Source organism: Takifugu rubripes, chromosome 8 (assembly GCF_901000725.2).
Source record: "Takifugu rubripes chromosome 8, fTakRub1.2, whole genome shotgun sequence".
Classification (NCBI taxonomy): Eukaryota; Metazoa; Chordata; class Actinopteri; order Tetraodontiformes; family Tetraodontidae; genus Takifugu; species Takifugu rubripes.
Window position 1 is genome coordinate 5,848,063 of NC_042292.1, and position 27,921 is coordinate 5,875,983.

The 27,921-nt window shown below is 46.0% G+C and overlaps 4 protein-coding genes across 7 annotated transcripts in view; 3 read left to right on the forward strand and 1 right to left on the reverse strand.

Annotated features, from left to right (window-relative positions):
- Positions 1-1,325, forward strand: part of LOC101069602 (dedicator of cytokinesis protein 9-like) — a 35,605-nt gene extending 34,280 nt beyond the window's left edge. For all 3 annotated transcript variants that reach the window (XM_029840271.1, XM_029840273.1, XM_029840272.1), the window contains 2 exons: positions 76-214; positions 493-1,325. In XM_029840271.1, coding sequence (XP_029696131.1) covers positions 76-214; positions 493-597 — 244 coding nt within the window. In that variant the 3' untranslated portion in view covers positions 598-1,325. The remainder of the gene's footprint in view (positions 1-75; positions 215-492) is intronic.
- Positions 1,326-3,261: 1,936 nt separating this feature from the next.
- Positions 3,262-9,148, forward strand: LOC101063952 (solute carrier family 15 member 1-like). Its single transcript, XM_029840270.1, is given in 22 exon segments — positions 3,262-3,303; positions 3,422-3,509; positions 3,976-4,117; positions 4,230-4,349; positions 4,429-4,528; positions 4,858-4,948; positions 5,069-5,152; positions 5,247-5,329; positions 5,425-5,511; positions 5,588-5,677; positions 5,750-5,794; positions 5,887-5,919; positions 6,009-6,097; positions 6,186-6,267; positions 6,350-6,466; positions 6,555-6,695; positions 6,779-6,825; positions 6,990-7,097; positions 7,180-7,294; positions 7,386-7,520; positions 7,813-7,920; positions 8,018-9,148. Coding segments are annotated over 22 exon segments (2,196 nt in total). The 3' UTR covers positions 8,267-9,148.
- On the reverse strand, positions 8,773-15,087 carry stk24b (serine/threonine kinase 24b (STE20 homolog, yeast)). The gene is made up of 11 exons (XM_011606208.2): positions 14,289-15,087; positions 13,047-13,277; positions 12,697-12,753; positions 12,209-12,317; positions 11,898-12,055; positions 11,579-11,764; positions 11,341-11,489; positions 11,105-11,225; positions 10,964-11,032; positions 10,710-10,846; positions 8,773-10,623 (listed from the first exon to the last, which is right to left on the reverse strand). Exons 1-11 carry the CDS (start codon positions 14,328-14,330, stop codon positions 10,581-10,583), a joined length of 1,302 nt encoding a protein of 433 aa, XP_011604510.1. The 5' UTR covers positions 14,331-15,087; the 3' UTR covers positions 8,773-10,580.
- Positions 15,088-15,854: 767 nt separating this feature from the next.
- Positions 15,855-27,921, forward strand: part of LOC101070054 (sodium-driven chloride bicarbonate exchanger-like) — a 28,193-nt gene continuing 16,126 nt past the window's right edge. The window contains exons 1-3 of one of the 2 annotated variants that reach the window (XM_029840268.1): positions 15,855-16,413; positions 17,584-17,613; positions 27,818-27,899. In XM_029840268.1, the coding sequence (XP_029696128.1) occupies positions 16,366-16,413; positions 17,584-17,613; positions 27,818-27,899 (160 nt within the window). In that variant the 5' untranslated portion in view covers positions 15,855-16,365. The remainder of the gene's footprint in view (positions 16,414-17,583; positions 17,614-27,817; positions 27,900-27,921) is intronic. The other variant, XM_029840267.1, reaches the window with a different exon arrangement.

Genomic DNA, 27,921 nt, shown 5'->3' on the forward strand with positions numbered 1-27,921 from the left:
TGCTACTCCAGGAGCAACTTTTGGGCCTTTGGCTCAAACCGCCTGTTTTTTCTGTGCCTGTTTTCCCGTCTGCAGGCAGTTCGCGGACTCTTGCGGCCAGGCACTGGCGGTGAACGAGCGTCTGATAAAGGAGGACCAGCACGAGTATCATGATGAGATGAAGGCCAACTACAGGGACCTGACGCGGGAGCTGTCCAGCATAATGCATGAGCAGGTAGTTAGATAGTTGTTGTGATCAGTGTGTTGGGCACACGTGTAGACAGATATATAACATTTATGGGTTGTTTCTCCGCTGCTGCTCTATTACTAACCCCATCCCCTCTCTCCTGCTCTCTCTCTCTCTCTGCTGACCTGAGCAGATTGGATGGTAATGCTCATTCCACAGTTGAATGTTTCATTCTTACGCATGCGTTTATGTGTGAGTTTCAGGCAGGTCATTAAGCCGATTTTAAAAGTATCAGACTCCCCATCTTCCTGTTTTGTTTTTCTCAGATAAACCCTGTAGAAGACAGTCCCAGGAGCCCCCTGTCTGACTCAGTGGGAATCTTCCATGCCATCAGTGGCACTCCAACCAGCACCTCCACCACCATCGTCTGATACAGATGACCCGGTCCTGCCCTTATCCCCCTCTTATGGTTGTATCTGCACACCCCAGGACTGGAAATAAATGATGTGGGCTTCTTGTTCCTGTTTCCTATGGAGACTCCCATCATAAGAAGAGTGCTCATACATTCTAAATCTGTTTTTATTGCTTATTTTATATGTATGATAAGGGAAGCACATGATCTGACTAAGCAAGTATCTAATCTAATAATGTGACATGACGTTATCTCGATTGTTCTGGGCTCTTTTTTTAAATGAGATAAAACAAATAGGAGGGATTTCAGTATGTAAATTGGACCAGTTTTTCCAGTTTTTTAGCTGTAGAACTCCGATAGTATGTACAGTGTTTGCACAAAGTTTGGAATTGCATATTTAGTGGCTACTTTTTCCATCACAACAGAAGAATCAGAGTTTATTTTCCCTCTATTTTAGATCAACATACGTGTATAGAATCTGTCTGAAGCCAAGTGGACTACGGTGTTTCAGCCTGTTCTCAATAAAGAAACGTGCAATATTTTCTATCGTAACAACCTACTGCACAGTTGCCAAAGAAATTCTTAAGAAAGTGTGCAATGGGACTCGATGCATGTGAGTTCATGGGTTTGTAATTTAGCCACTTTGTTTACTTTTTGTCACATAGGTGCATTTTTACAAAAAAGTACTTGTGTAAATATGTTTATGCTACATCCATATAATAAAAACTGTAATGCTGTTACACCTTATTTTTTATTTAGTTATGCCCTTTTTTTTATCAAAATCTGATACGACACGCCCAAAATGTTTGCATATGAAAATGTGTCAGTTACTCAGTGTTTCGACAACTGTTCACATCCATGTGACTAAGCTGTGAATATCTGAGAGTCTCACAGCAGAGGTGACATTTATTCTTTTCTTGCATGTTTTGGATTATTTTTCTCCAGCTCTGCAAATGTTATATATAATGAATAATCTGTATTTGCATGAGTAAATGTGGAGAAGCCAAACACTCCAACTGCCTGGTCCAACTGGAGTGCACACAAGCTGGCAGCTACAGGTAGGCTGCTAATGCTAACCTGCTTTTAAAGTCCAAAATTAACGTTCAGCTTTAGTTAGCGCAGTGTTTTCAGTTAACCAGTTTATTTTGTTGCATGATTTTATCTTTCTCCAAGTGTTTAATTCTTATGCAGGTCAGGCGGCATCTTAACTTGATGGACAGCTGACAAACATCTCGTTGGTGTCTAACATTTGGTAGCAGCTATGGATTTAATTTATGAATATTAGTCTTTTTGTGTGTATTTTGGCATTTTGTAAAAATTTCTGCTTGGCATTAGTCATGTAAGCATTAGGATTGAAGAAAAAAACCATCTGATTAATCTTCTGATTACCAGTAATCTTAAAAAAAACACACACACACACACAATATGCTAACATACTATTTTACTTGAAAACATTGATGTAGTTCTGTAAAATGCTTAATCTAGATATTCCATTGTATCCATATTATTTGATGTCAATAGCATTTTTAATACTGTCCCATATTTATTTATTATTTATATATCAAATATTTATTTATTTAGTTGTTTGTTTGTTGTTTTGTTTTTAAAAAGCTCATAGCTGAATCATCCTATCTGGTAGCTTCAGCTAAAAGTAGTGAGTAAGCTGTCAACATCCATTTAAAAAAGCTAAAGACTTGTTATTTTGAGTTGATAAGAAATCAAATTGAAATCCACTCTTAAGTAAATAAAAGCAACAAAAGGTAGTATAAACATGATAATGTTGTTACAAAAGACAAACTGTGGTGGTGTGTTTGACAGCCAACGTGTCACTATCACAGGGACGCGAGCCAGGCATCCATTGAGGGGGATGGAGTGAATTTGGGATGCTGACGGCTGTAAAATCCCCAGGTCCTGCAAAAGACCAGCTAATCCCATAAGTCCCACATCCACAAACACAGGCTGTCACTGCACATCAGGGATTTGGGCTGCTAAATATAATTTGTCTTGCGTGAGTCACCTCATATTTCATGCTACATGTTTTTTTTTTAAATTCATTATTTGCTATGGCACCCTAGGAGCCAGGATTTATGCAAGTGTAATCTCGAGTTTGTCATGTTATACATGAAAAGTTAACGCAGCACTGATATGCAGGTGTGTTCTTTGCGCATAAAACGACTTTGATATTACCTTTTTTCAATAATTGTGTAAAACTGGATAAACAGATCTACCTTTTTTGTTCTGTAATGTTAGGACAGCAATGGCTCTAACAACAAAACCCCACAAAATACTGCAGGGACCAAATATGTCATGGTGTACCTCTACCGTCCCCACTGAGCTGTTGGAACTTCCTGTTATAAGTGGGAAAGTTCCTGGAGTTATAAAATAATTCCTGTCATGGTTGGAGGAGTAAATAATTATAAGAATATTGGGAGGTGACTGTGTAGGTGGGTGGCTGAGGGGTTGACTGGAGGTTACATAAGACACTGCAGTTCCCTTATCAGCCCAGTCTTCGTGTTGTGGATGTGGACTGTCACCACTTCTGATCTTGTGTGTATTACTTGAAGGATTCTGTTCAGAAGAGCAGCCGCAGGTGACGCGCAGCAGCCATGGGTAAGTTCCTGTGACACTGAGGACGCTCCTTTTTTGTGCTTTTCTTAAACGTTCCATTAATTTATCTCAAAATATGTGACTTTCCACAGACAAAGAGACAAAGAAACCTAAGTCTGTAAGTTTGCCATCGCGCTTTTCCCTTCACATTTGCACAGGAAGTGAAGTCCACTCTTTTATTAAAGAAAAGATATGCTCGGCAGCTGAATAAGTGCTGATGTTTTCCCTCCCTGCAGCAGAAGACACTGTTGGGTTACCCAATAAGCATCTTCTTCATCGTGGTGAATGAGTTCTGTGAGCGGTTCTCCTACTATGGAATGCGAAGTGAGTTGATTTGTTCCAGATGAACTTCTGACCTTTGTGAAGGACAGACCTCGGCGTGCATGTCTGACCACACAAAACGAGCACACACAGCCTCAACAACTAGAACGCTGCGGCTTCCTTTTGTGAAGGGCTTCACTCAGGTTCTCAGAGTCAGAAACAAATGAGGTGAAGCAGCTTTCAGCTACTTTGCTCCTCGCTTGTGGAACAAACATCCTGGTTGCTGAGGACGGCTCTCACACTCAGTACTTTCAATCAGGCCTTAAAACATTTAAAATCAGGCTTAATATAGCTCTTATGATCTATTTCTAATTGACTCTGTTTTAATGTACCTGTTTTTCAATGCGATGCCTTTAAAGCACTATGAAAGCTCTATCTTGTTATTATCAATAGTGTCGTTTACACAGTGACCCCCCCCCATCCCACCACCACCACCACATTAACCTTGTGCCCCCCTCCCACTCCGCAGCCGTGCTGGTGCTTTACCTGAATTACTTCCTGAACTTTGATGATGATTTCGCCACCACCATCTACCACACGTTTGTGGCGCTGTGCTACCTGACGCCCATCCTGGGGGCCATCATAGCCGATTCCTGGCTCGGCAAGTACAAGTGAGGCTTCTCTCCTTATCTCCCTTTTCATCTGCTGAGAAATATTCTTTGGTGGTCAAAAGCGGACGCGTCGATGATATCTCACCTCGAATTCTCCCCCCCTTGATCGCAGGACTATCGTTTACCTGTCCATCGTTTACACGGTGGGTCAGGTTGTCCTGGCGGTGAGCGCCATTCATGACATCACGGACGCCAACAGGGATGGCATCCCCGACAACATGACCTTCCACATGTGAGTCGAACACGCTCAGGATGGAGGATGAGAGACGTACGACACGGATGTGTGTGATCCAGTGTGTGTGTCTCTCCAGAGCACTGTCCATGCTGGGGTTGATTCTCATCGCCCTGGGAACAGGAGGCATCAAGCCCTGCGTGGCCGCCTTCGGTGGGGACCAGTTTGAAGAGCACCAGGTTAGACGCACGTCCGTATCAATTGGATTGCCTCCCTGGCATCTGCCAGCATGAACGTTCCAGGCTGATGAATCTGTGAGAGGGATGCGTGGCTGCCATGAGCCCATTGCCACGCGTGCGTGCACACGGCACATGGTCAAGGCCCACACGGCAATTATCAGCATGACATACGCAGTTATCAGCAGTTCCTGTATCTCTGTTTTATTCCACTGAGTTGTTAATTACCTAATAAAAGCAGGTCCGTATGTGCGTTCAAGGCCGGGGTTAAAGGGCGATGCGTGTAAATGACGTCGCCGCCTGTCATGTTTATCTCTATTCTCTCTGCGCAGGACAAGCAGAGAAGCACCTTCTTCTCCATCTTCTACCTCTCCATCAATGCCGGCAGCCTGCTGTCCACTCTCATCACCCCCATCCTGAAAGGTTCGCTGAGGCCGAACACGCAACCGAAACTTTGTAGTGTAGCATCACACACTGATTGAATATGTGTGTGTTGCTCTGTGTGTGTGTGTGTGTGTGTGTGTGTGTATGGGGGGGTTACAGCTCAGGAGTGTGGGATTCACACCCATCAGCAGTGCTACCCTCTGGCCTTTGGCGTCCCTGCTGCTCTCATGTTTGTCGCTCTGGGTATGTCCGCACACAATCACTGCACTTATTTATATAGCAAAGAGGTTTCCCAATATGAAGCTACAGCATTTTGACATTGGCCTTCTCTGTGCAGCGGTGTTCATCGTTGGAAGTCCTCTGTACACCAAGACGGCCCCTCAAGGCAACATCATGGTGAAAGTCTGCAAGTGCATCGGCGTAAGTGTCTCCTGGTGACAGCGTCTAAGGTCGTGAAGCATCCCAGTAGTGGTGGAGAACCAGCAGTATATCAGCGTCCTTTCTGCCTTCTCTAGTTTGCCATCAAGAACCGCTTCAGGCACCGTGCTTCTCATTACCCGAAGAGAGCTCACTGGATGGACTGGGCCGAGGAGAAGTATGATGTAAGTGTTGCTACCGCTCGCGGACGAGCACGCCAGGCAGCTGGTAACCTCCTTCTCTTCTATTCTTTCCTCCAAGAAACTTCTGATCGCGCAGGTCAAGATGGTCCTCAAGGTTCTGTTCCTCTTCATTCCTCTGCCCATGTTCTGGGCTCTCTTCGATCAGCAGGTAACCACCAAGGTTCTCTTTGATTTCTGAGCTTGTAACAGCAAACGGTAAAGAAGGCTGTGCTTCCTGCAGGGCTCCAGGTGGACGCTGCAGGCGACCACCATGGATGGCAACTTTGTAAGCCCCCGGCACCGTTCTCTGTCACTCCTTCAGAACTGGAGTGTTAGAATCAACCTTCACACTGTCTTTCTCCTCCTCTTTTGTAACAGGGTTCACTGGAAATCCAGCCTGAACAGATGCAGGTGAGACCCTCTGTTGCTAACGTCTTCATCTCTTTGTTGCACGCGTCTGTGAAAGCGTGTTTGTTGCTGACTGGGCATTTTCCCACCAGATCGTCAACCCTATTCTGATCCTGATTTTGGTGCCGATCATGGACAGTATTGTCTACCCGCTGATCAACAAGTGCAAGTTGAACTTCTCGTAAGTTCTTTTGCTTGTGTACGTGCTGCTGATAACACTGGAAAGCAGAGGACCAGCAGACTGACTGGTATGTTGTGTGTTTCTGCAGCCCGGTGAAAAGGATGACCGTGGGCATGTTCCTGGCTGCTATGGCCTTCGTGGCTGCTGCTTTGGTCCAGTTGCAGATCGATGTGAGAACAACAACAACAATAGTGTCACCGTTTGTGCTTTATGGTCGCGCCTTTCACTAAAATCCCACCATATGTCTTCTAGAGTACGCTGCCAAATTTCCCAAAAGGCCAGGAAAGCCAAGTGAAGTTCATCAACATGCTGAACACAAAAATTGATTTCACGGCTGGAAATAAGCCCTTCTCCATGGAGCCATTCACGGTACACCTTGAGAGTTATGCTATCGCTCTAATGGAGCAAAGGTTCGTGCAGTTTGGAGGAGGCACTGATAATATGTCTTCTTCTCCAGGGCAGAGACAATTATACAAGCTTTACCGAACCCTTTCAGCTGGATCTGGGGCCCAGCGCCTCAGAGGTGGTCACTTTAGAAAATGGCACCCGCAACACCTTGGTGATCATTCAGGAGAGGGCAGCACCGGCGTATATAACGGTGCGTGTAGCATGTGGAGTGACACATGCAACAGCTCTTTGGGCCAGGATTGATTGAACTCTAGATTATGTTTCTATCCCCAGTTTAAGGACATCAATGAAAAGCCAGCAAAGGCTGCTAATGCTATCAGGTATGTTTGAAGTTAATGCAGAGATGACGGGTTTCCTAAAGAAAAAAGAGGTTGCTCATTTACAGCCGTACATTTGAGTATTTTATTATATGTTACAGCGGTTCTGCTAGACAGATGCACAACGCATACATTTGAAACTCTAAAGATGTCCTCTCCTTTCCCAGAATTTTTAACGGCTTCAACGAGACTATTAACGTGACATCGGGTGAACAAGACTTTGGCTACTCTGTCCCCAACAACATGTCAGAATATAGGCTGTTACATTCTGGACAGTAAGTGGATATTTCCTCCGTCTGTGAGACAGTGCACATATGAAACTGCTTTATTCTGATGGCGGTTTGTTTGTGATGGCAGCGTAAACTATAAGATCATGACAATGGATGGAAGATCCTGTCTATTCAGTCAAACACTCAAGTATGGCAGCTCTTACACATTGGTCGTCCAGCCAAACATAACATTTGAAGAGCAGGTAACTGTGTGTAAAAAGATTTTTAAAAATGAATAAATAAAAATAATAAAATTGTGGTGCCAGTTGTAATTGTGCAGAGTGTGTCTTGCAGTGCTCCAACATCCTTGTGTTGATGGACATCAGTCCCAACACCCTCAGCCTGGCCTTGCAGATCCCTCAGTATTTCCTGATCACTGCAGGAGAGGTGGTGTTCTCGGTCACCGGCCTGGAGTTCGCTTACTCCCAGGTAGAGGGCGCTTCACCCACACGTCCCAGATGACTGACAGTTTAGAAACAACAGAAAATAACAAAATGGCTTCCTGTGCAATTACACAGGGCCTACATTTTAATATGTCACCAGTGAAAAATGCGAGTAAAAGAATAATACTAAGCAATATTGTACATTCCGTGTAAAAATGTCTGTCGGATAAATACAAGAAGATCCCATTGAAAACGATAACCGATAAGTTTGTCTCCACCAAATGATGAGAAAAACTTGAAATCGGAGGACTGAAGTTTGTGTCTTTGTGCTCTCCAAGTCACCAAGCAACATGAAGTCCGTGCTGCAGGCTGGCTGGCTGCTCACTGTTGCTGTCGGCAACATAATCGTGCTCATAATCTCCCAGGCCGCTAGGCTCGAGGAAAAGGTGGGTGGATCCTATTAGTAGGAGCAGCCTCACTGAATGGAAACGCTGTCGAGCACATTTGTCCACTAATCAAACTGCGTGTGTTTTTGTTTACAAGTGGGCGGAGTACATCCTGTTTGCCTCGTTGCTGGTGGTGGTCTGCGTCATCTTTGCCATCATGGGCTACTTCTACACCTACATAGACCCGGTCAAGATAGAATCCCAGTTTAGCCAGTCTGAGTCTGAAGAGGAGAAGAGGAAAAGTTTGGAGATGGACCACAAGGACAGGTTCGGCCGCCGAAACGAGGTCCGGGAGAGATCCAACTCACGCTTGGATGAGAAGAACACCAAGGAAACACGGATGTAACCCAGCCGCGGACTGGTTCTGATTCAAATGGTGACGTGTCTCTGCTGTGCTGCAGATGAATAGAAGAAGTGTGTGAGGTGGCGCCGGGACACATCATTGGTTCTGCTTCTGATGGACAGCGAGTTGGATCTAAAGATGAGTAGACAGGTATAATCAAAACCCTCCTTCCAAACCCACGTGATTGAAATGATCCGGACGTCTGTTGGTTAGTCAAGTGCACGGGAGACACTTGATTTACAATAATTTATTTTGCACTGTGTAGCAACTCATTTCTATAATTTTGTTTTCGTGTGCCTATGTATTTTGTATTGTTGCCAGTATTGGAGCGTGCATGTCCTCACATGCGCTCTGGGTTTAAAACTCATCTTGCGAGAACGCTGGTCAGTGATGCTAGCAACTCATTTTTGTCTATAAAAAAAATAAATCATGTCAATTTGTAAAAGGATGAACGCTACCAAAGGTACCTGTGTTGTTAGGGTTAGTGAGTGAGTGGTGACGCACAGCTGTTAGCATTAGATCTTTATTTCTCATGTCACTTTGAAAGCTTACATTTTACTTGAGAATTCTCAAATGACACAAGCAAAGATTATATACAGTACTATAAACTGTCAGCTATGATAAAGGAGACCAAATGTACACATTTTGTATTTCTTTCTGCAGCATGTTTTTTTTCTGTAAGGTATAATTTTGCCAGAGGCAGGTGCCCATACTCATAAAGCATTCCATATTTCCATACTTAACTCTTTGCAGTTATAAAAATATCACATTTCTTAATTTCTTTCAATCCCTGTGTTGACAAGTGATGCAACTCCTCAACATTATTGCTGCATTAGCACAGTAGTAAATTCTGTAACTCTTTAAGTAAACATATAGTAAAACATGGCTATCAGCAACTTTTTTTTTTCTTTTTTATCCTCTTACAAGTTTCTTTTAAATACTTGAAACACTTTCAAACTGCAAAAAAAAAAAAAAAAAAAAAAAAAATGGGGGGGGGGGGTTGCAAATCATACTACAAACATGTGGTAAAAGTGTAATAGAGGACATGGCACTTCTGCTTGCATGGAGAGGAAGCGAGAACAGAAATGTTGGTATTCTGCAGCATGGCTCGTCCTGATCTGCGGAATACTGTCAGAGAATGTGGCGTTGAATGATTGCCCCGGGGAGGGGGGGGGGGTCATCAGCTTTCATAGGTCTGCTTGCCAGAACCCCCGAAAATGAAACTTGAAATGGAGCCCCAACTGTCCTCATCTCCACGCCATATTTTAGATCCATGGCCATCCTCACCCAACCGATTTTAAAATTGTCTAAACACGCGTACGGGAGGCAGATTCTCACACCCCCGACTACAAAAACGAAGGGGAAGCTTCTGCCTCTACACAAAGTAAGCTTAGCATCAGAGTTAGTTCTGTGATTCAGCAGGTGATTGAAACGGAAGATTGAGGTTCAGTCAAGGGAGCGACAAATAAAAAATGGAGGAATATTGAAATTCACCTACCGACGAATAAAAGAGAACGTACGGAACGTCTGGATGGAACACCAGAACAGATGTGTGTGTGTGTGTGTGTCTCAAAAAAGGCAAGGCATTTTCTGTTCTTTCTGTTCTGTTTCTGAACCTTTTTCCCCTCTTTTTTTTTTTTTGAAATCTTTAAATATCTACTTTTTGAACATCATCAGTATCTACAAAATGCACATGACCATTTTGTACACAGTGATTTGTTTCCTGCAAACTCAAAAATCACGTGCAGCCCCCCCCCCCCCCCCCCCCCTTCCTCGAAGTCCACTTAAAGCGCTTTACCTGAGGGTTTCATTAAGAATGCTGCAGTTTGCCTTAACAGGGAGGACACGCATGCTCGCAGCCTGGACACGTCCGTGCTCGTGAGCACGCACACACGCAGCTAGCACGCCAACATAAAATCCCTGCAGGTTCATCAAGCATGCCGTCAGTGGTTCTGGGAATATGACACCTGCATTGAGGGGGGAACTGAAGTCTTTTTCCGTGGTGTTGGGGGGAAGGGGGGGGGTCTGGTTCAGGCTCCTGGTTGAACGTATTCAAAGCAGAAATGGTCACAAACAGTCCGGAGTCTGACTTTTTTTTGTCTTGTTCGAGCTTCTTCTCCCGGGGAAAGAAACCAGCTCCGCAGTCTTTATTATCCTCCACTGGGGAGTTCAGTCATTTTTACAGGACTAGGTTGGACTCGCCCCATACGCCCGGCCCAACGTGGTCAGCTGGTTTTGAAGGTCTCGACCCTTGGCTTTTGAACTCCTGGCCTGGATGCTGCTGTTGAAAGTGGGCGACAGGGAGCTGGCTGAGCGTCTAGGGGGAGGAGGACGAGGACGACGTCCTGGTCGTGGAGAAGCTGGAACAAAACCGGAGATTCGTTCAAAATCTGCAGCGCCGAAAAACGGACCGGCCGGTGCGACTGCGCGTCAGCTCGGGCGGTACCTCTGCAGCCTGTGGACCATGTGAGCCACCAGGGAGTCGGAGATGCCCGGGAAGGCCTCCTCTGCCAGCAGGATGGCTGTCCTCAGCTCGTCCAGGACCAAGGGGTTCCCGTTCACCTGCTCCTGTCTCGCTTTGAGCTGGAAACACGAGGAAAGAGAGGCCAGGTGAGCAACAGAGACCGTCTAATATTCAAAGCTGAACTGCTGATAAAAACATTTTAATATGCAGACTATCAGCAGGTGGCGTCCCCCTACCTCAGCTAACGCAGGAGAGATGACTGTGGCCAGGCTCTGTGAATAAGGCCTCTTTGGAATGTCTTTCGTCTGTGGAACGAGACCAGGGACGTGATACACAAGCTAAGATCTCCCATTTCCACTGAGAGGTTACAGTCCCACCTGCTCCGCTCCCGACTGCCCCTCTCCGTTCTGCAGCTTCTTGGGGTCCTTCTCCCGGATGGTGAAGATCCAATCGTCGCTGCCGAAGTCGTTGCCGCCCGACGCCTGCCCATCCTGTTCTCTGATTGGACAAATTTGAAGAGATTTTACGGCTGTGTATTGTCGTATCCACCCCCCCAGCGATGCTGCGGGTCTTACGCAACATTTAATAAAAAGGAAATAGAGGCTGATCTTACGAGTCGGACTCGTCAGAACTGGAGTCGTTGGTTCTGGACTGCTCTGCCTTCCACCTCTTGTACTTGTCCACCAGCTCGGTTAAGTAGGAGGTCTTCTTCGCATGGCGAACAATCAGCTTATGCTTCAGCAGCTCTTTAGCGGTCGGCCTCTGTGGGGAGTCGAGCATGCGACACGGACAGGTGAACGGGGAGTCTGGGGGGGGGTCACAGATGTCTGTCAGTGCAGGACTCTTCTTACAAAACTGGGCTCCTTGTTGAGACAGGCCTCCACAAACTCCTTGAGCGGTTTGCTGTAGTTGCCCTCCAGCGTGGGCGGGTTGTTCTTTGGGATGAGGAATAAAACCTTCATGGGGTGCAGCTCAGAGTGGGGAGGCTCTCCTTTCGCCAGCTCGATGGCTGTGATGCCCAGAGACCAGATATCCGCCTGGGATGGTTGCGGATGGAAAGAATGGCTTCAATTGAGTTGCACGTATTTCACAGTCTGTTAGCATTAGCAGCTAGCAACGTCAGAGATTAGCCCGATGACGAAGCCTCGGTGAAGGGCACAGTGAGGTCACCTTTGAGTCGTAGGCCGACTGCTTGATGACCTCGGGGGCCATCCAGAAGGGCGTGCCAACAAAGGTGTTTCGCTTGATCTGAGTGTCGGTGAGTTGTCCCGCCACGCCGAAGTCTGCCAGCTTCACCTCTCCCTGCTCGGACAGCAGCACATTGGCAGCTGCGGAGGAGAGAGACTTATGAGCATCAGCTATTTATATTATAATAAAAGCTTTTAACGGCTTCATCTTCCAGATCGCTCCCTCACCAGGATGGATGGAGCAGGAAACTGATATCAACACTTAAGGAGCAGCCTGATATTTGCATGCGTCACCTTTGATGTCTCTGTGGATTTTCTTCTCCGAGTGCAGATACTCCAGGCCCTTGAGGATCTCTCTCAGGATCGTGGCGATTTGGGTCTCGTCCAGAGCTCCGGGCTCCATCTTTAGAAAAATCAAAAACAAAATGCGAGTAAAGAAGCAGCGGATTGTCAGCTTAGCGTCCATGTTGATAATGACTAATTCTACAGGGCTGACAGCAGATAAACGAGTTTAAGGCTAAGTGACACATCTGAGTCACATTTGGAAGCTGAAAATAGACAAAATTGCATTCAAAAACTCTCGTTCTAAATGTCACTGCCTTCTTTGGAATCAGTGTTGCGGCGCGTGCGTGCACTTCCTGTTTACAGCATTCAAGTGCCAGTGCGCTGTGTTTGTTTCTGACAGGCAAGGCTGCAGTATTGTGAAGGAAGCAGCGATTTTATCTTCTTCCTACGCGATCACGGCGAGACCGTGGCTTCAGCTGGAGGCAGCGGTAACTTACCAGATCTAACGCAGAGCCCCCACCTAAGTACTCCATGATGATCCATAACTTGGTGCCCTAGAAGAATCGAGGCAGGTGTTAAAAAGCCGTTTAGAGTTTAGGGTGCGTTTCAGAGGGCCCGCTGAAGTTTTAAACAAGCCTGGATGGGAGTCATCAAGGCTCGCGGGCGTCTGTAGACATCTGGGGCTAATCCACTTTTAATTTGGGATTACTCAGAGGGGGGGAAAGTGAGCAGAGGAAGAAAAATCCTTTTATGGCATTCAGTCTAGTGAAGGGTTCATTTACGGGGGCACAAAAATGCTACGCTCCAGATTCTCAGTGCGCACAATGTGGCTAGAACGGTGACGAACCTTCAGGTATGAGCCGTAGTATTTGGTAATAAAGGGGCTGTCACACTGGCTCAGCACCGTGATCTCCTGCTGAATGTCTTCTATCTCATCCTCCGCCTCCTCCAGGTCGATGATCTTGATGGCCACCACCTTCTGCGTGCGATTATCGATGCCTTTGAAGACCTCGCCGAACGAACCCTTGCCGATGCGCTCCAGCTTGGTGAACAGCTCCTCCGGGTCAGCTTTGCAATTCTGCACGTGGCGGAAAAGGGGGGGGGCACAGCACAGGAGGAAAAGAAATGGTTTTAAAGAAACAAAGCAAAGGGGGGAGCGTCTGTAACACAGCAACACACCTTATTTGTGTACTTGGAGAGAGGTGTGCTTATGAGGATTTATTCGTTTTACTATATTTCCAAGTTAGACCCAAGTCAACGCGACAGAAAATGACATAAATTAAAGCCTCCAGAGGCTGTTAGATGTGAAAACCAGAGGCAGGTGGACGTGAAAGCAACTTGCAATTTTTCTGAGAGCGGGTGAAGGAAAGTCCTGCACACACGGTCTGACAGAAATTCCAAGAGAGGAGATCAGTCAGGGATATTTAATTCCAAGATATGCTGGGTGGCTTCCGAACAGATAGGGATGAACTGCGATTTACTGATTTGCTGCAGGACTCGCAGCTCTCCGACAGCTTCACGCTGTAAGTTATCGCTGCAAAGTGTAAAACATGCACGATCTGAATCTGCCTCCATTTAATTCCACGCCACAGTTGTGTTGTGCTGCACGGGGCAATAACACACGGAGAGTAGACATCTCCTCTAGATACCTACCCAACACAGCTATCCTAAAGATAGCAGCAGAGGAACTGCGTTTGCATAGTCGGGATCTGGGATCTGTTGCTCACCCCGCAGCTCGGACCTGATTCGGTGTGGATCTCTGCGGAGATGTGGCGTTCAATGACAGAAGGTCAGCGCGACACCAGCATCCGTACATCACACGACAGCGACGCGGTTCGAACCCCCGGGGCGCTCTCGGTCGCTCTCACGCCACCGACCCGCTTCTGCTGCGGCCTCGCGTGAGTTAGAAAGCGTTTCGATAAAGTTTGGGAGCGACGCGGGTGATGCGCCACGGACATCGCTCCGAAATTCGGATGCGCCCTGAAGCCCCTCTTCGGAGCGCGAGCCCTCAGCAGGAAGTCAGAGGCTGCGTCTTATAGTCCGGTTGCGACTTTAGTGTATTAGTGTAAAGCTGATTCATGTGACTCACCTGCATCCCCGGTAGGTTCCCCTGAACAGGAGAATGAGCCATGGCGTAGCTGAGCAGATCAGAGCGCCGTCCAACAACGCAGAGATGAGGTCTCGTCGGCTTGACTTATGTTTACAGCCCTGGCTGCGGTGCAGGTTCGCGCTAGTACACCTCCGGGACACCGAGACCGAGGGGGCCCGACCGCAACGGCCACGGCGAATTTAACGTGGCAAGGAGAAAAATGTCATTCCGCACACGCTGGTGTCACAAGCTCAAGTCATCCAAAAACAGCTGAGCAAGCTAACAGACGTAGGCTAATGCTAACTCCGAAGCGGCAAACAAGAAATCCGCAGTTAGTTCATTAGCCAAACTTACAGGCGTCAGATTGAGCGTTAAGTCCCAACATCCATCAATGTGAGAGTTTGAAAGCTCGGAGAAATGAAGCGAGGCCGTACCGACAACAATTTGTTTTGTTGTTTTTTTAAAAAAAAATCACCCAACTGTCACTTTCTTAAAGCGTATCCTCTCGCTAACGGTGTTGTCAGCTAGCTAACATGGTTAGCCCGTTAGCTAGCTAGCCAACAGAGACAGCCTGACAGCGAGCTGGCTTCGACCACCATTTGACCGCATTCCGCAGATGTCACTCGTGGAGCGAACTTTAGAACGAACCGATCACCCAGCTTTTATCCTTTCCTGTCCCCAACGGCCGCGCAGGTCTGGCATCTGTGGCAAAGATTGTGTTTTTGTTTCCTCCCTTACTTTCGCCCGACACTCTCGGCCATCTTGTCCGTGCTCTGACGCCTCGCTGGGCGGATCCGTATCGACAACAACATCCTGGCGGCTGCCCCTCGCTCCAGGTGTCGGTACCGGGTGGAGCGATGCTCTCCGCCTTTAGTTTGCTTTGGATCGGGTAAATCGGAAAAATATCCCCCCCTTATCTCACCATTAAACCCTAAACCGCGCTGTCTGTGGAAGTTTCATCCGAGTTTTCATTCCACATGGTTACGCGAATTAATTCTGTGTATTACCATTTCTTTACCCAACACTCTTTATATGAGGCTCTTGATAGCCGTCAGTACTGATGAACTATATTTTATACTTTTTTTATCTGTGCGTGATGGATAAGGAGGGAGGGTCGACGTTATTCCAGCTGGACATGTGTGAGTTTCGTTTGCCGCTTAAAAAATCTGGACATTTAAAGATGTGGAACAGTGCACACTCCGTTGGGCGCAATTTAGATAAATTGTTCATACAAACTGAATTTGAGGGAAATTCAATTTTAAGCCAGTTCAGCCATTCAGCAAAAGCGGTCACTTCCGAGTTTGACCAGACGGGGGCGCCAGTGTGCCACCGTGAGCGCCCTTGCGTAAGCTGGAGGCCGGCGCAACATCGGCTGATACGGATGGAAACAGAGGCATAAAAAAGACGACCCGGGGCTTTAACACAGCTCGTGATTTATTGCTTGTAATATCAGATAAACCCATATTTGTTCAAATGTTGGTGAAAGGGCCGACAGCCATTTTACTGTCGTGTGCGCAGCTGCTTCACCTGCTCCTGTCGCGGGCCTGCATGGCGCAGGCTGACAATTTCCACCTGGCTCGTTCAAATAAGGCACTTTAGGGAATATAACAAGGTTGAGGCAACAGAGCATTGTCATCTGTTTCCCTAATTTAGCGGAGTTCAGTTCTAGGACGGCTCAAATCAGTATAAAGTCAATTGCCAAATCAATAAGGTTGATCTAAAAGAGCTGATCCGCGTCCGCACAACATGTACCCGAGAGCGCACACATCCATGTAGCTTTTAAAATGATCATCCGATGACGGGAGCACACGGAGCCGCCATGTGTGCCTGGAGCGCCCCTGAAACGCGTGTGAAGGGAAGCGCTACCTCCCTTCTTCGTGCGTAAATTATGTAGGGCAGTAACGGGAACGCTGTGCTACCTCCATTTGAGAAAACCCGGCCGGTGAATTGGAAAGGAGGGGAGGGAACTGAGCGAGGGGAGGAAAAATCACATAAGCCAACCTCATCTTCAACCTGTGTTTGACAGAAGCGCAGCGGCGCATCTCGACTCGTCCTCTGAAGCCAAGGAGAAGAGAAGATGGACATCACGGATCAAGGAGCTCAAATGGAGCCGCTTTTGCCGACGGTAAGACCAGGCAGTCGCGCTGCTGTCGCTCTCACGTGCACATGCATTTCTAGTGACCAAATTTGCACTGGTGTGAAGAAACTGCGCTGCATTATGTAATTTCTTTTTATTCTGAACCAGGCGATTTGGGGAGAAACGTCCCGTCAGTGCGCTTCCCTGGATATCACGACAAACATGGATGCTGCGCACTCGAAATTGGCAAACTGACCCTGTCGCCGCTAATATTTCACCGTCTTCGTCCTCCGAAAATGATGCGCATTCCCCGCGCTAGACCTATTTTTCTCTCAGTCTATCATCCAAACCTGTTCACACGCTGCTGCAGGCCTGACATGACAGCGTCGTGCGAGAAGACCTTGACGTGGATGTGCTCAACAAGCACCCTTTCAGTCATGACCTTCAACAAATGAATTGCTTTTAACGCAGCGTAAAACAGAGAGAGTCCGTGCGGGATTCTGAAAAACCTGGGATATAATTCACCAGTTCTATCGCCTATTGGGGGCCGAATTTCGCTTCTTTTCCCAGCAGATCTCAGTGAAACTCCCCTTGGCTGAATATTAAATGTCTCAGGCGTAACACACACCTGACGCCAGACTCCGCCAGCAGCATGCCCTCATTAGTATTCAGGTGAGACAGTGGAGACGGATAGAGATCATATTCTGCTTTGGGCTCACCTGCATCCAAAAGCAGCATTTGCTCGACAGTCTCCCTGTTTCTCTATCTGTGGTCGTGTTACACAAGGACCCAGTTTGGTTGGTGTCTGATGTGGCGTGGGACAACTCCACGCTTTCCCCTGCAGTCTCAATGCAGTGTGGCTGCTTATCCAGTTACCCAAGGCTGCCCCCCCTCCCCCTCCCCACTTCTCCTACACAGCAAGCAAATGCATTGTCATGGTTTCACCAGGATATGTGCAGGAATTTGTAGGTGGTCGTGTGGCGACACCCCTCACTGCTCGTCAGTAAATAAATGGGCCGGCTGTAGTCGGGCGTAGCGGGTTGCCAGGTTCAGCCACCAAAGCGTCTGCAGGCTGGCAGGCTGCGTCCGAAGGGGTGACAGTAATAGGTTTACTACAAGCCTCCTCCGCAGAGCATCTGGAGCGACTGTAAAATGTCCTCCGGCCTTGCTTTTACCACGTGACTAATTTTTCTTTTTCTTTGGTGTTTGTCTTTGCAGCAACAGAGCACCCAAGAAAATAAAGATGTGGTGAGTACATCTCTCATGTCCTACATAGGAGACACAGACAGAAACACAGCAGTCACATCAAAACGTTAAAACCCGGATCACATGAAGTGTTATAAGCTGAAAATGATTACACGGCTCAGCAGCTTTGAGATTTTAGCCACAAAGATATTTTTGCCCTCTAAGCATCTCACATGGTTTCACTCCTCCTGAATTCGATGATCTGAGATACTAAATGGCCAAATCTTCCACTGTATTACAATGAAAACTTACCGAGCTAATAATGCCAGGGTTCTAGTTTCCTGATTCCAGTGACATTAATGTGATTGCATTTTACTCTTAATCCACCCTTTCAGTAAGCGCTGGCCTGTTATGAACAGCTGCATTAGGCTCGTGTCTTTAATTAGCCCGCTCGGTTAGCAGAGACCGTGTATTTTTAGATCCCAATTGTCAAACATGTCCATTTGCATCCTGTGGCCTCTGAAGACCGAGGTAAATAGTAATAGATAACAGGAAGTACGGCCCGTAGGCTCCAAAGAAAGCATCAGAGGGGCAGTTGAACAGCGTGCGGGGCAGAGTTTTGATGCATGTATGTCATCGAGTCTAACAAAGTATTGCTTATGCAACTTCAGGCCGGGAGCCAGGCTGACTACAAGGCTGAGTACAAAGTTTCTCCCAGGGGCCAAAACTGTGAAGCTTCCATTTACTGCAGCCAGGGGCTCCCGACTCCTCAAATATTATGAGGTGGAACGGATATTTGGTGTGGTTTGATCGTCTCTGCCACTTTTATTCCTGAGAGTAGAAGAATGGAGGGGGCGGGGGGGGGGGGGGGGGGGGTTGTGTTGTGTGATAAGAGGAAAATCTGAAACAAATCTGTCACGGGTAAAATTTTGATTGAAAGAAAAGACTCACTTCAGTTGTATCTCGTGTTCAATGTGACCGTCTTCACGTGGGTCTTACACAGCTCCACTCGGTCACTCTCCCAAAGGGACGAAGCGCTAAGAGTTTACGAGTTTGTTTTGGTTCGTGGGTCCGTGTGACATCACTTGTGTTCCGTTTGAGTGAGCAGGTAAAACATTAAGCTTTCTTATCGTTGCCACGGTGAAGCAGCAGTTTAATACTTTGAGCATTGATGCGCTGTGATTAAAATGCCGAGTGTACACACACACACTGTTTGAATAGCCCCATGCATGATTCTAATGAACACCCGATGCTATCGTCTGTTGCTATAGAGTTCCACTGGAGTGGACCTGCTACTGGAGTTGACTTGGTTCTGGCTGGTGTGCTCCTAATTACCACCCTGATGTAACTGCAGGCCCTCTGCCAGGCTGTCTAGTTAGGGCTGTTTGACTGGATGGGTTTGGCGAAGACGCTGAGGACAGATGGAGAAAGCCTGCTCGCGCGATCTGGGATCACTGCGAAATCTCTGTTTGACTTAGTGATCCAACTGTGCAAACCCGGCAGGCTGGAAGTCTCCCCACTTGGCGGTTCGGATGCCTTGAGCGGCTGTGCTCCTTTTCCTGGTTGATTGTAGCAGCACGGGTGGACAGGTGGATGGTGAGGCCACCGGGATACCTGCAGTGTGGGGAGAAGATACAGACTGATACACAAACTGTTCCTTGGCTGCCTCTCATGAGTTTTGAATATTACAAAGGGATTTTAGGTAAAAGCAGCTAGCATAAGGTAGACCACCCAACACGCCATCTCTCTGTTAAAGTTTTGCTGACACTAGCTCAACCACATAGCAGCATCCTTCACTCTGGTCTGCATGGGCACACACTGTACCTAAAGATGTGCATATGATCGGGCTGCTTCCTGTTCGCTCTGCTGGGCGTATCGGGCAGCTGCGGTATGCTCAGCTCGGACCGCTAGAATCCCCTCGTGCACAATGGTGCTATTTGACTCCTTGAAACCTAAAGCTCGTCTTAGGTAACCGAGCTACAGAGCTCGGAGGCTTAGCGGAGCATCACTGTGCACAGCAGCAGTGATGTCAGAGCGCTAATCTCTCTGGGGGATTGGCGGATGGACGTTTGTCAGAAACATTTGATGCTACCCTGGATCAAATCCGTTGGAGGCAGAGACAGAGTCGGAGCTGTGCGGTTCTCTCTGCTTTAGTTTCCCTGTCGCGTTTGGGACTTTGTGCAGTGTTCAGCCATATTCCGACATGGGGAGAGCGGCTGACAAGAGCGGCTGAGGAGAGGAGAGGAGAGGGTTGGACCTAAAGCCCAACAGAGGCACCGAGTCGGACTTTGTTGGCTATTTTCTCGGACTCTCGCATAGAATCAACCACCATTACTCTGAGTTCAGAGTGGGGCTCTGGCCCTGAGCCTTAGCCTCGTGTCTGAGCGTTGTCGCAAGCACAAGGGGAGTTAGCGGGCATCCTGCATCTGTGCAGGACAGGCAACATGCTCTCTGTGGACCACACTAAAGGATTTATGTATCAGGTAGGTGACACTGAGTATCTATTGTCCTTGGGGAGATTGCCTATACTGTTAGCCATACGTAATGTTTTTGGATCAGGAAAAAATGAATCATTAGGTCATTGTGGAAATATATTAGTTCGGTGTTGTGTTATGAATGGCACACTGTGAACACATTATGCTGCAGAAAGCTTGTGTCTGAGCTGCAAAAGAAAAGTGCAAACTGAGCTGATGTGCATGTGAACGGTCCAGAAAAGGTTTGCTGACAGATGGACCGTCATTCTGGGTCGAGAGAGGAGCTTATTCTCAAAGTACTGACCCTGTTAATTGTTTGTGGAGAATCTCCATTAGTTTTCACTACAGTAGAGACTACTCTTCCTCAGGTTCAACAGCACACTGCATACATACATACAAAATAACACAAATTTGATCAAATTATATGTATTTATATAACAACTGTGATGATGCTTAAGCTAACAGACTAGAAAAATATTAAAAACAATGTTTTCTTTTTATCATCAGCATTTTATCATCATTTTGCTTTTAAGTGTATGTATAATGCCGTAAGCAGCCGTTAATTTAAATCAGGGTCACAGGGTGACGATGTAGCAATGTTTTCATTATATTTCACATATTCTCTCTTGTGATGCTGATCATGCTGCCACGGTAACCAGGCCATCTGTAGGAATGAAAACCATGACAACAGACTACCCAACAGCCATCACAAAGCATGTAAATTTGTTGCTAATCCATTCCGTTATCAGCTTTAAGCCTTCGCTAGCTTAAGCTGTCGAATACTTCTGGCTCACTCCAAATGAAATGTGCAAATATGTACCATTACAGTAAGTCGAACTTTAGACATACAAACCAAAGCTCTGGGATATTGCTCAAAAAGTGGAGATAGATTTAAATAAACATATATGATTTCTGAAGTACAGCTCCTGGTCTAGTTCAACGGATGAAATCATGTGAAGATGATGGCGTTTCTGCCTCTGGAGAACCCAGAAATGAGGTCACATCATTTGCTTCTATATCTGTTGGCAATATGATTACAGGCAGGTTCCTGGAAAGAAAACTGTGTTCATCATTGAGAATCAATAGGTCTGTAATTTACTGCGTGGCCGCTAAAGAAAATAGAAAAAAGCAGCAAAGCACCTTTTGACTCTGGAAGACTTCCTTTCTTATATATGTCTGGAACTCGCCATCTGTTCATGCTCAGGTATTGTTGCTTTCCCCTACATAAGCCATCATTGAAAATCCTGAACACTGAATAACCTGAAACACAACAGACTTAGCATCCATTCCCACCATCTGGAGTTCAGCAGACCTGGCTCCAAAATGGGAGTCCGACTCTTATTTTATATTGATAGGGATCATTTTTGACTTTATCTGGGACCTAGCAGACACAACAGCACAGCTTCTACGGTCCCCAGGGCACTCCATCCCCTTCTCTCCACACCTTTCCAAAAGGTCATTATTCAGCCTGCTTGTACTGCAGCTTCTCTTTACGCATGACATCATCAGAGTTTGACGTTCCTGTTAGAGCAAGGGCAGCTATTCTGGTTGCACTGGGCGGGGATGAAATCCATGGCGTGATAATATGAGTAAGCGTGCACACTCCACCATGTGTAGCCAGACAGAGTGTTATTCAGCATCATCGGGCTCTCATTGATCCTGACTCCAGCGGCCTCGGGCCGCTCTCAGTGATGACAGTTTTACATTGGCCAGCCTGGCATTCGTCTCTTCCTGCAATCCTCACACGAGGTCAAATTCACAGGGAAAAGAGGTATGTTGTCAAGGATGCTTAGAGGCTGCTGACCAGCTGAGGTTTTGAGGCTTATTTTTGGATCCTATCCGTTGAAAATAAGAAACAAAGGATTTTTATTTAAATTAATGCAGTTGGTTATTCTTGTAAACGAGGCCTGGTTCAAATGCACTCATTAGTTAACGTTCCCACCATTTTCTTTTACCAGTGGTCACCAGATGTGTTAATCTGGTGACCACTAAAGTGATGGCACTGGGATACCTGGGCTTTGTTGGTCTTTTCAGGTCAATAACGCGATCCTCCAAAGGCAGAGCGAAACAATGTCAGGCATGAAACTCATCATGAAGAGTGGCCGGGGTTGAACAGCCTGTGGTATGTAATCAGGTTTGAAAGGTGGCAGATAAATTGGTTTAGAAATGCCTCCAGTGTGCGTGGGTGGCCAGTGTCAAATAAAAAAATGTATTTTAAAGTGTAAATCGATTTTGTGATTTTAAGTACCGGTACAGTTGGTTTGAATGTGTGTGAGTTGACTCCCCTGATACATCAAGGCTGTTAGGGACCTATGTATCTCTCTACCCAAAAGCTTGTGAGAAATCAGACAATATACATATATTAAAAACAAGATGTCATCATCCCCATCATATTTGACAGGCTCAGAGGTGTTGAGATAACAGTGGCTAATGTAGCATGGGATAATTAACAGCTAATCGTACTATGCTACTATGTCAATTCAGTCTCCTAAAGTACAAGATCATCTTTGCGGCACTGAGGATTAGGTTGCCTCGACTCCAGCTCCCCAAGTTCTTGACTTCTGCTCTGTAGGCTGACTCGTAGTTTCTGCTGAACCTGCCCACCACAATGGTGTCACCTGCACACATGATGATGGCGTTGGCATCACAGGAGGGTTTGCAGTCGTGTGTAGAGGGACAAGAGGAGGGGGCTCCGCACACACCTCTGCGGTGCTCCGCTGTGGATTGTGATGGAGGGGGAGATGAGCTTTGTCATGAGCACAGTCTGTCGTCTTCGGGGGGGGGGGGGGGGGGGGGGGGGGGGTTGTGCACCCAGTTATACAGGTGTGTGAAGGCCCAGGAGGTTCATCTTTTTGGGCAGTGTTACTATGGGGATGGTGGAAGAAGCGGAGTTCTAATCTATAAATAGCATCTGTATATAGCTGTCACATTGGTCCAGGTGTGCCAATGTGGTGTGGGGACACAGCCAGTGTGTTGTCTTCCTGGACAGATTAATCAAAGCTTTATTCATAGATGGTTTGTGGTTGGGTGGGCTTGCTTACTTTTTCTGTGGTGCCAGTGTCTACACAGATAAGGTGTAGATGTTTAAGTCTGTGTGATTATTGTGTGTGGCGTTCTGTTTAAAAATGTCCCAGTCTGTCTCTTCAAAGCAGTCTGGGAGTCTGGCCAGATCCTGAAGGTTCAGACTTTAGGTTTGATCCTTGCAATGAGATGCTTGTATGCAGGGGTAGGAAACAGGCAGACACGATCAGACCGGCTGAGCTGGAGGGGCAGGAATCGCTTTGTCACCCCTCACTATGCTGCAGTAAATATGGTCCATGCTCTTTCCTTTTTAAAGTTAAAGGCTGAATCATTGCTTAGATTTAGGCTTAATTCTCTCAAAATATCCTTGCGTTCCAGTAGGGGGTTCCAGTTTTGAGTATTGAACTTGGCAATTTACTGCCTCTGACCTGTGGATGTAGACTCTTATGTTTGACCTACTGCCTTGCCTGGCTGGCTTCAGGTTGGGAGCTGCCAGCACAGCTGATATCAGGGCTGGGCTTAATCTGGATTGGATCTGCACCTGATTTGTGCCTGTCTTTAACAAAGAAACATCCCCTTTTCTCTTGATTTTCTGTCCCTATGCAAAGTGAGACTGTTGGGTCGCATGTTGAGATTGTGCTGTGGTGCAAGAATGTTTTTGGACAAGATAAGACTCCCTGCTCCTGGCAGGACTATTGAATATCAATTGGATGATGTCATGTTTTTTGATTTGCTCTTCAGTTTTGAGCACGTTCACTATTTGTTTATATTGATAATGTGGAGAGCCGCCATATTGCAATTGTGAAGAATTCAGTCATGTTCATGGTTCTTGTGAAGAATAAACAAGAATATCATTTGTATTTGTTTGTTTCCTTCTAATGCAGCCACACCTTTTGAAACACAAAACCCTTTTTCCACATATATTTTATATCCACCAATGAGGTACTGTGACAACATGTGGTTGTTTGTTTATTTGTTTGATTGACTATTAGCAAAATAACTCTTTTTTAAATAAAAGGAAATGTTGGTAATGGCCAAGGAAGATCTGACTGATTAAAATCTTGTATTAAGGCTGCTTAAGTTTACTATACTAGGGATGTAAATCACAATATGCACAGAAATGACCTGCTTGGCTTTGTTGAACAACCTCCAGTAAAAGAAGACAATTCAGAGCTCTCCAAGTGCCTTGATTCTTTAATTGGAATCATAGTCTATAATCTGCCACCTCAGTGAGCAATCCTTTCACCGAGGCTAACCCTCAGATACAAGATGAGCCACATATGAGGGCAAACAAATTCACTGAAGGTATTCCACTTACTGTATTTGTTTTGGCAACTTTCATTTGCAGAAATTTACTCACACAATTGCAGGACAAATCCATTTCTACATCTTTTCCTCTCTGTACATGCAGTGAAATGGTCACCAGTTTGAAACTCACCAGGAAGCCACTTTAATTTTAATGTCAGGATGGAAGTGTTGACTTGAGCCGCACTGAACAACTACTTAACAGATGTTTAGTGTGTATTTATCATCTTTTTTGATTCCCTCTCATGATTGCCAACGTAGTTGCCTGGCTGTCAATCATCTGGAGTGGCACCTGAGATGTCCAATCAGGTTACAGAGGTGGCCCGCGCTACCTCGGTCACCCCTGTAGCTCCATCCCTGTATTTATCAGTGTGCACACGTATACATGAATGCACTCATTTACATGCTGCAGTCTGCAGTCTTTCAGGGCCTGCAGCCATTTTCTCCTGTACCCATGCATCCCTGGTGCGCCCCATCACATTACTCCCAACAAAGGCACCATATGCATTAGCAGACACATATATGATGTTTGCACAACATGCGACAGCAGGCTCAGCTTTTGAGTGTTTAGAGTGCTATAAACTGGAGGAAATTGAGCAAATCTAACTTCCTAATAGTCATAGTCTTTCCATATTCGCCATGCCTCGTCACATGTGTGCCCCTCCTCCACCTACCCGTCCTGAATCCCCTGGTGTCTTGGTCACGTGCTCTCTACTCTCATTTCCTTTCCAAAGCTTGCCTCAACAGAAAAATGCCTGGTGTCATTTTTTTCACCATGCAAGGCCCTACAGTGGTCAGAGACAAGGTTTTATCCTACCTTAGAGGCCGGCAGATTAACTTGAGTGCAGACTGGTGAGCAGTGATGCAACTCTCTGGGCTGGTTAGGGTCCAGCATCATGCAGTAGAGAGACCAGCATCTAAAAATAGAAGCCAGGACCTGCGGGGAGTAGATTCTAGCTCGTCTGTCATAATGACCAGAGTAAAGCTTTTTTGGGGGCATAGCATTGTTTAGCTGCACATCAGTCAGAACATGGCAAAGCTTTCACCTCAGTTGCCTTTGGTTGTCAGCTACAAGCTTCTGGCTCAATTTGTAATCCCAAAGACTGACTTCACATCAGCTAAATTTGTAGTGTACATATACAGTTTTTCTAGTATTGTACTTGTTCCCAAACTTCACCATTTTAATGTATTTGCTCAAACCTCTTCTGTTCCCCTATGATCCAGCCTTTTAGAACTTTAGGTTGCCCAAAGAATTTAGGACTAATCATCCTTCGCTATTCTGACTCTGCAGATTAGTCCCACAATCTAATGCTCTGCAGAAAATAAAATACAATTATGAAGGGTGGTTTATTTCTTACCTTCAATTATAATGAATTTTCTTTCAAGTACCACAGAATGCTTCAGACTCCAATTAAAATGATTTAGCAAATATAAGTGAGAAAAGCTTTAAATCCCTTTGAGCAGAACAGACAGGTCTGTCTTCATTCCAATGATGGTTTCCCGATAACATTTATTTAAATCACTCTTTATTGTCTCTGAAATATTACGTCACTTTCAATTAGACAACATAGCATCCAGGATAAGATGTATACAATATAGAAAACTCAGTGAAAAGACTTAAAGAGCCCTAAAGCAGCATTATGATGCTCACTGAAATCAATAATAGAGCTTCAGCCAACCTGTAATATAGCATTCTGCAGTGACCACTGCAGAACTGATGCAGAGGAGATGCGGGGTAGATACGGGGGGCCTTGAGAGATTTCTATTACAGTGTTTATTAGCCACGTGTTGGCTGAGATGCAGTGCTCAGGTTGCGCAGCATTGAAATGCTATAGTTGTATGTATGTACAGTATCTAGCACTAAAAAGTCAAGGATGGGGAGAAGCAGTGTGTTGCCAGGGCTGAAGAATTTCCCCTAAGGAGCTGCAGGGCCAACCAGCAGAGCCATCCCCCAACTCTGCTGCCAGGCTTGTCAGGAACATTTACTTCTCTGCTGTTGTTGTCAGCTAGAGGACAAGAAAGGAGGAAATTAAGCAGTCAAAGTTCTACTTAGCTGATGATTTATTTTCTTAGATGCCATATAATTGAAATATTATGTCTCGGTTCTGAATGGAGATGGCATGATTTGATGCACGGTCCCTATAATATGAGTGGAGATTGTGGAGGGTTCACCACAAATTAGAATGCAGAGACATGTACGAGGATGTAAATAATGCACTGAGTACAACGTCCTTAACACCAAGCCAAGGGAACTCTTGATAACAACCTCCATCTGGGCCTGTGTACACTCTGAGTTTGCGTGTCTCACTCCACCGTACAGTAATGTCATCATATCAGCTCCCAGCAGCTGTCCACACCCTCCTTTAAAGCTTTGGCCTGTTTGTCACATGGTGGCCCATGTGCATGTGTGTGCATGTGTTGCTTTTACTTAATCTACCAGGATCAGAGATTGATGGCTCGGCATCAGGCACCTTCATCTTCTCACATCACTGTATATATTCCACCACATATATACCACGTTGCAGCTTAGCTTATTTCTTTTCTTAGAACAGGACCTTATAGATTTTTTTTTCATAATCTCGCTTTTGCACGTGTTTGTCACATGGATATGGAATTGTAGGTGTTTTATAGCACTGACACATTAGAGCTCAATTAGCTCTAATGTGAAGGTGATTAATCAGCAGTGGGTACTTGAAAGTGAGGGTACATCCAAAGGACTTCATTTAGCAACAAGGTTGGTCCGACCGTGTTTAAAATAGGCTCTTCACCATCAATCACAACCTAATGCAAGACAGACATACTGTTAAATGCAAATTCATAGAGGATGTATAGAGGACAGGACAGGAAACGATGGTTTGATGCTTTATCTTGAGAGTAAAATTGAGTCTTATTGTTTGTTTTGTTGTTTTTCTGTTTTAAATTTAATAACATATTAAAAAGCAGAGTAAGCACCCGTGCCCTCTTTTTTTAGGTCAGGGCCATTTATAGCAACAAATCTATTAGCGGCAGTTCCTCCTTCACACTTTCGCAGCCGTTTACTCCAGTGGCTGTGAAATTCGTCTCGCTACTTTGTAGGCTGCTGCGGCGTTCACGTGGTTCAAGGCACGACAGTGCACTCGTGTCAAAGCGGTGACTCAAAAAAGGTGTAATCCTGCACTCAGCAGATGTGTATGGGGGCTCCTTGTTGCTACGGTGACATTTGGGGGGAGCTAGACTTACGTTGAGTTTCTCTTTGTGCTCCTGTTTTCTTAATTGAGGACACATCCTCCCACCGTGCATGGCGGGGGTGCATGCTCTTAATATGCTCTTACATAACAGTAGTAGAAATTAGATGAAATACAGTTTTTTGCCTGGGAAAGGACTTTGTAAAATGACTTATAAATATCATGTGGTAGCTTTATATCTTCCATGTGTTGTATATGTGTATGAGACTTGTAAATTCTCTTCATCTCCACGTTCTCTTTTAGAGAACCGATGAGGAGGCAGTGGTGGACCGCGGGGGCACACGCTCCATGCTCAACACCAACTTTGAGAAGGAAGAACTAGAAGGTAATTAGCATTTGTATTCTCA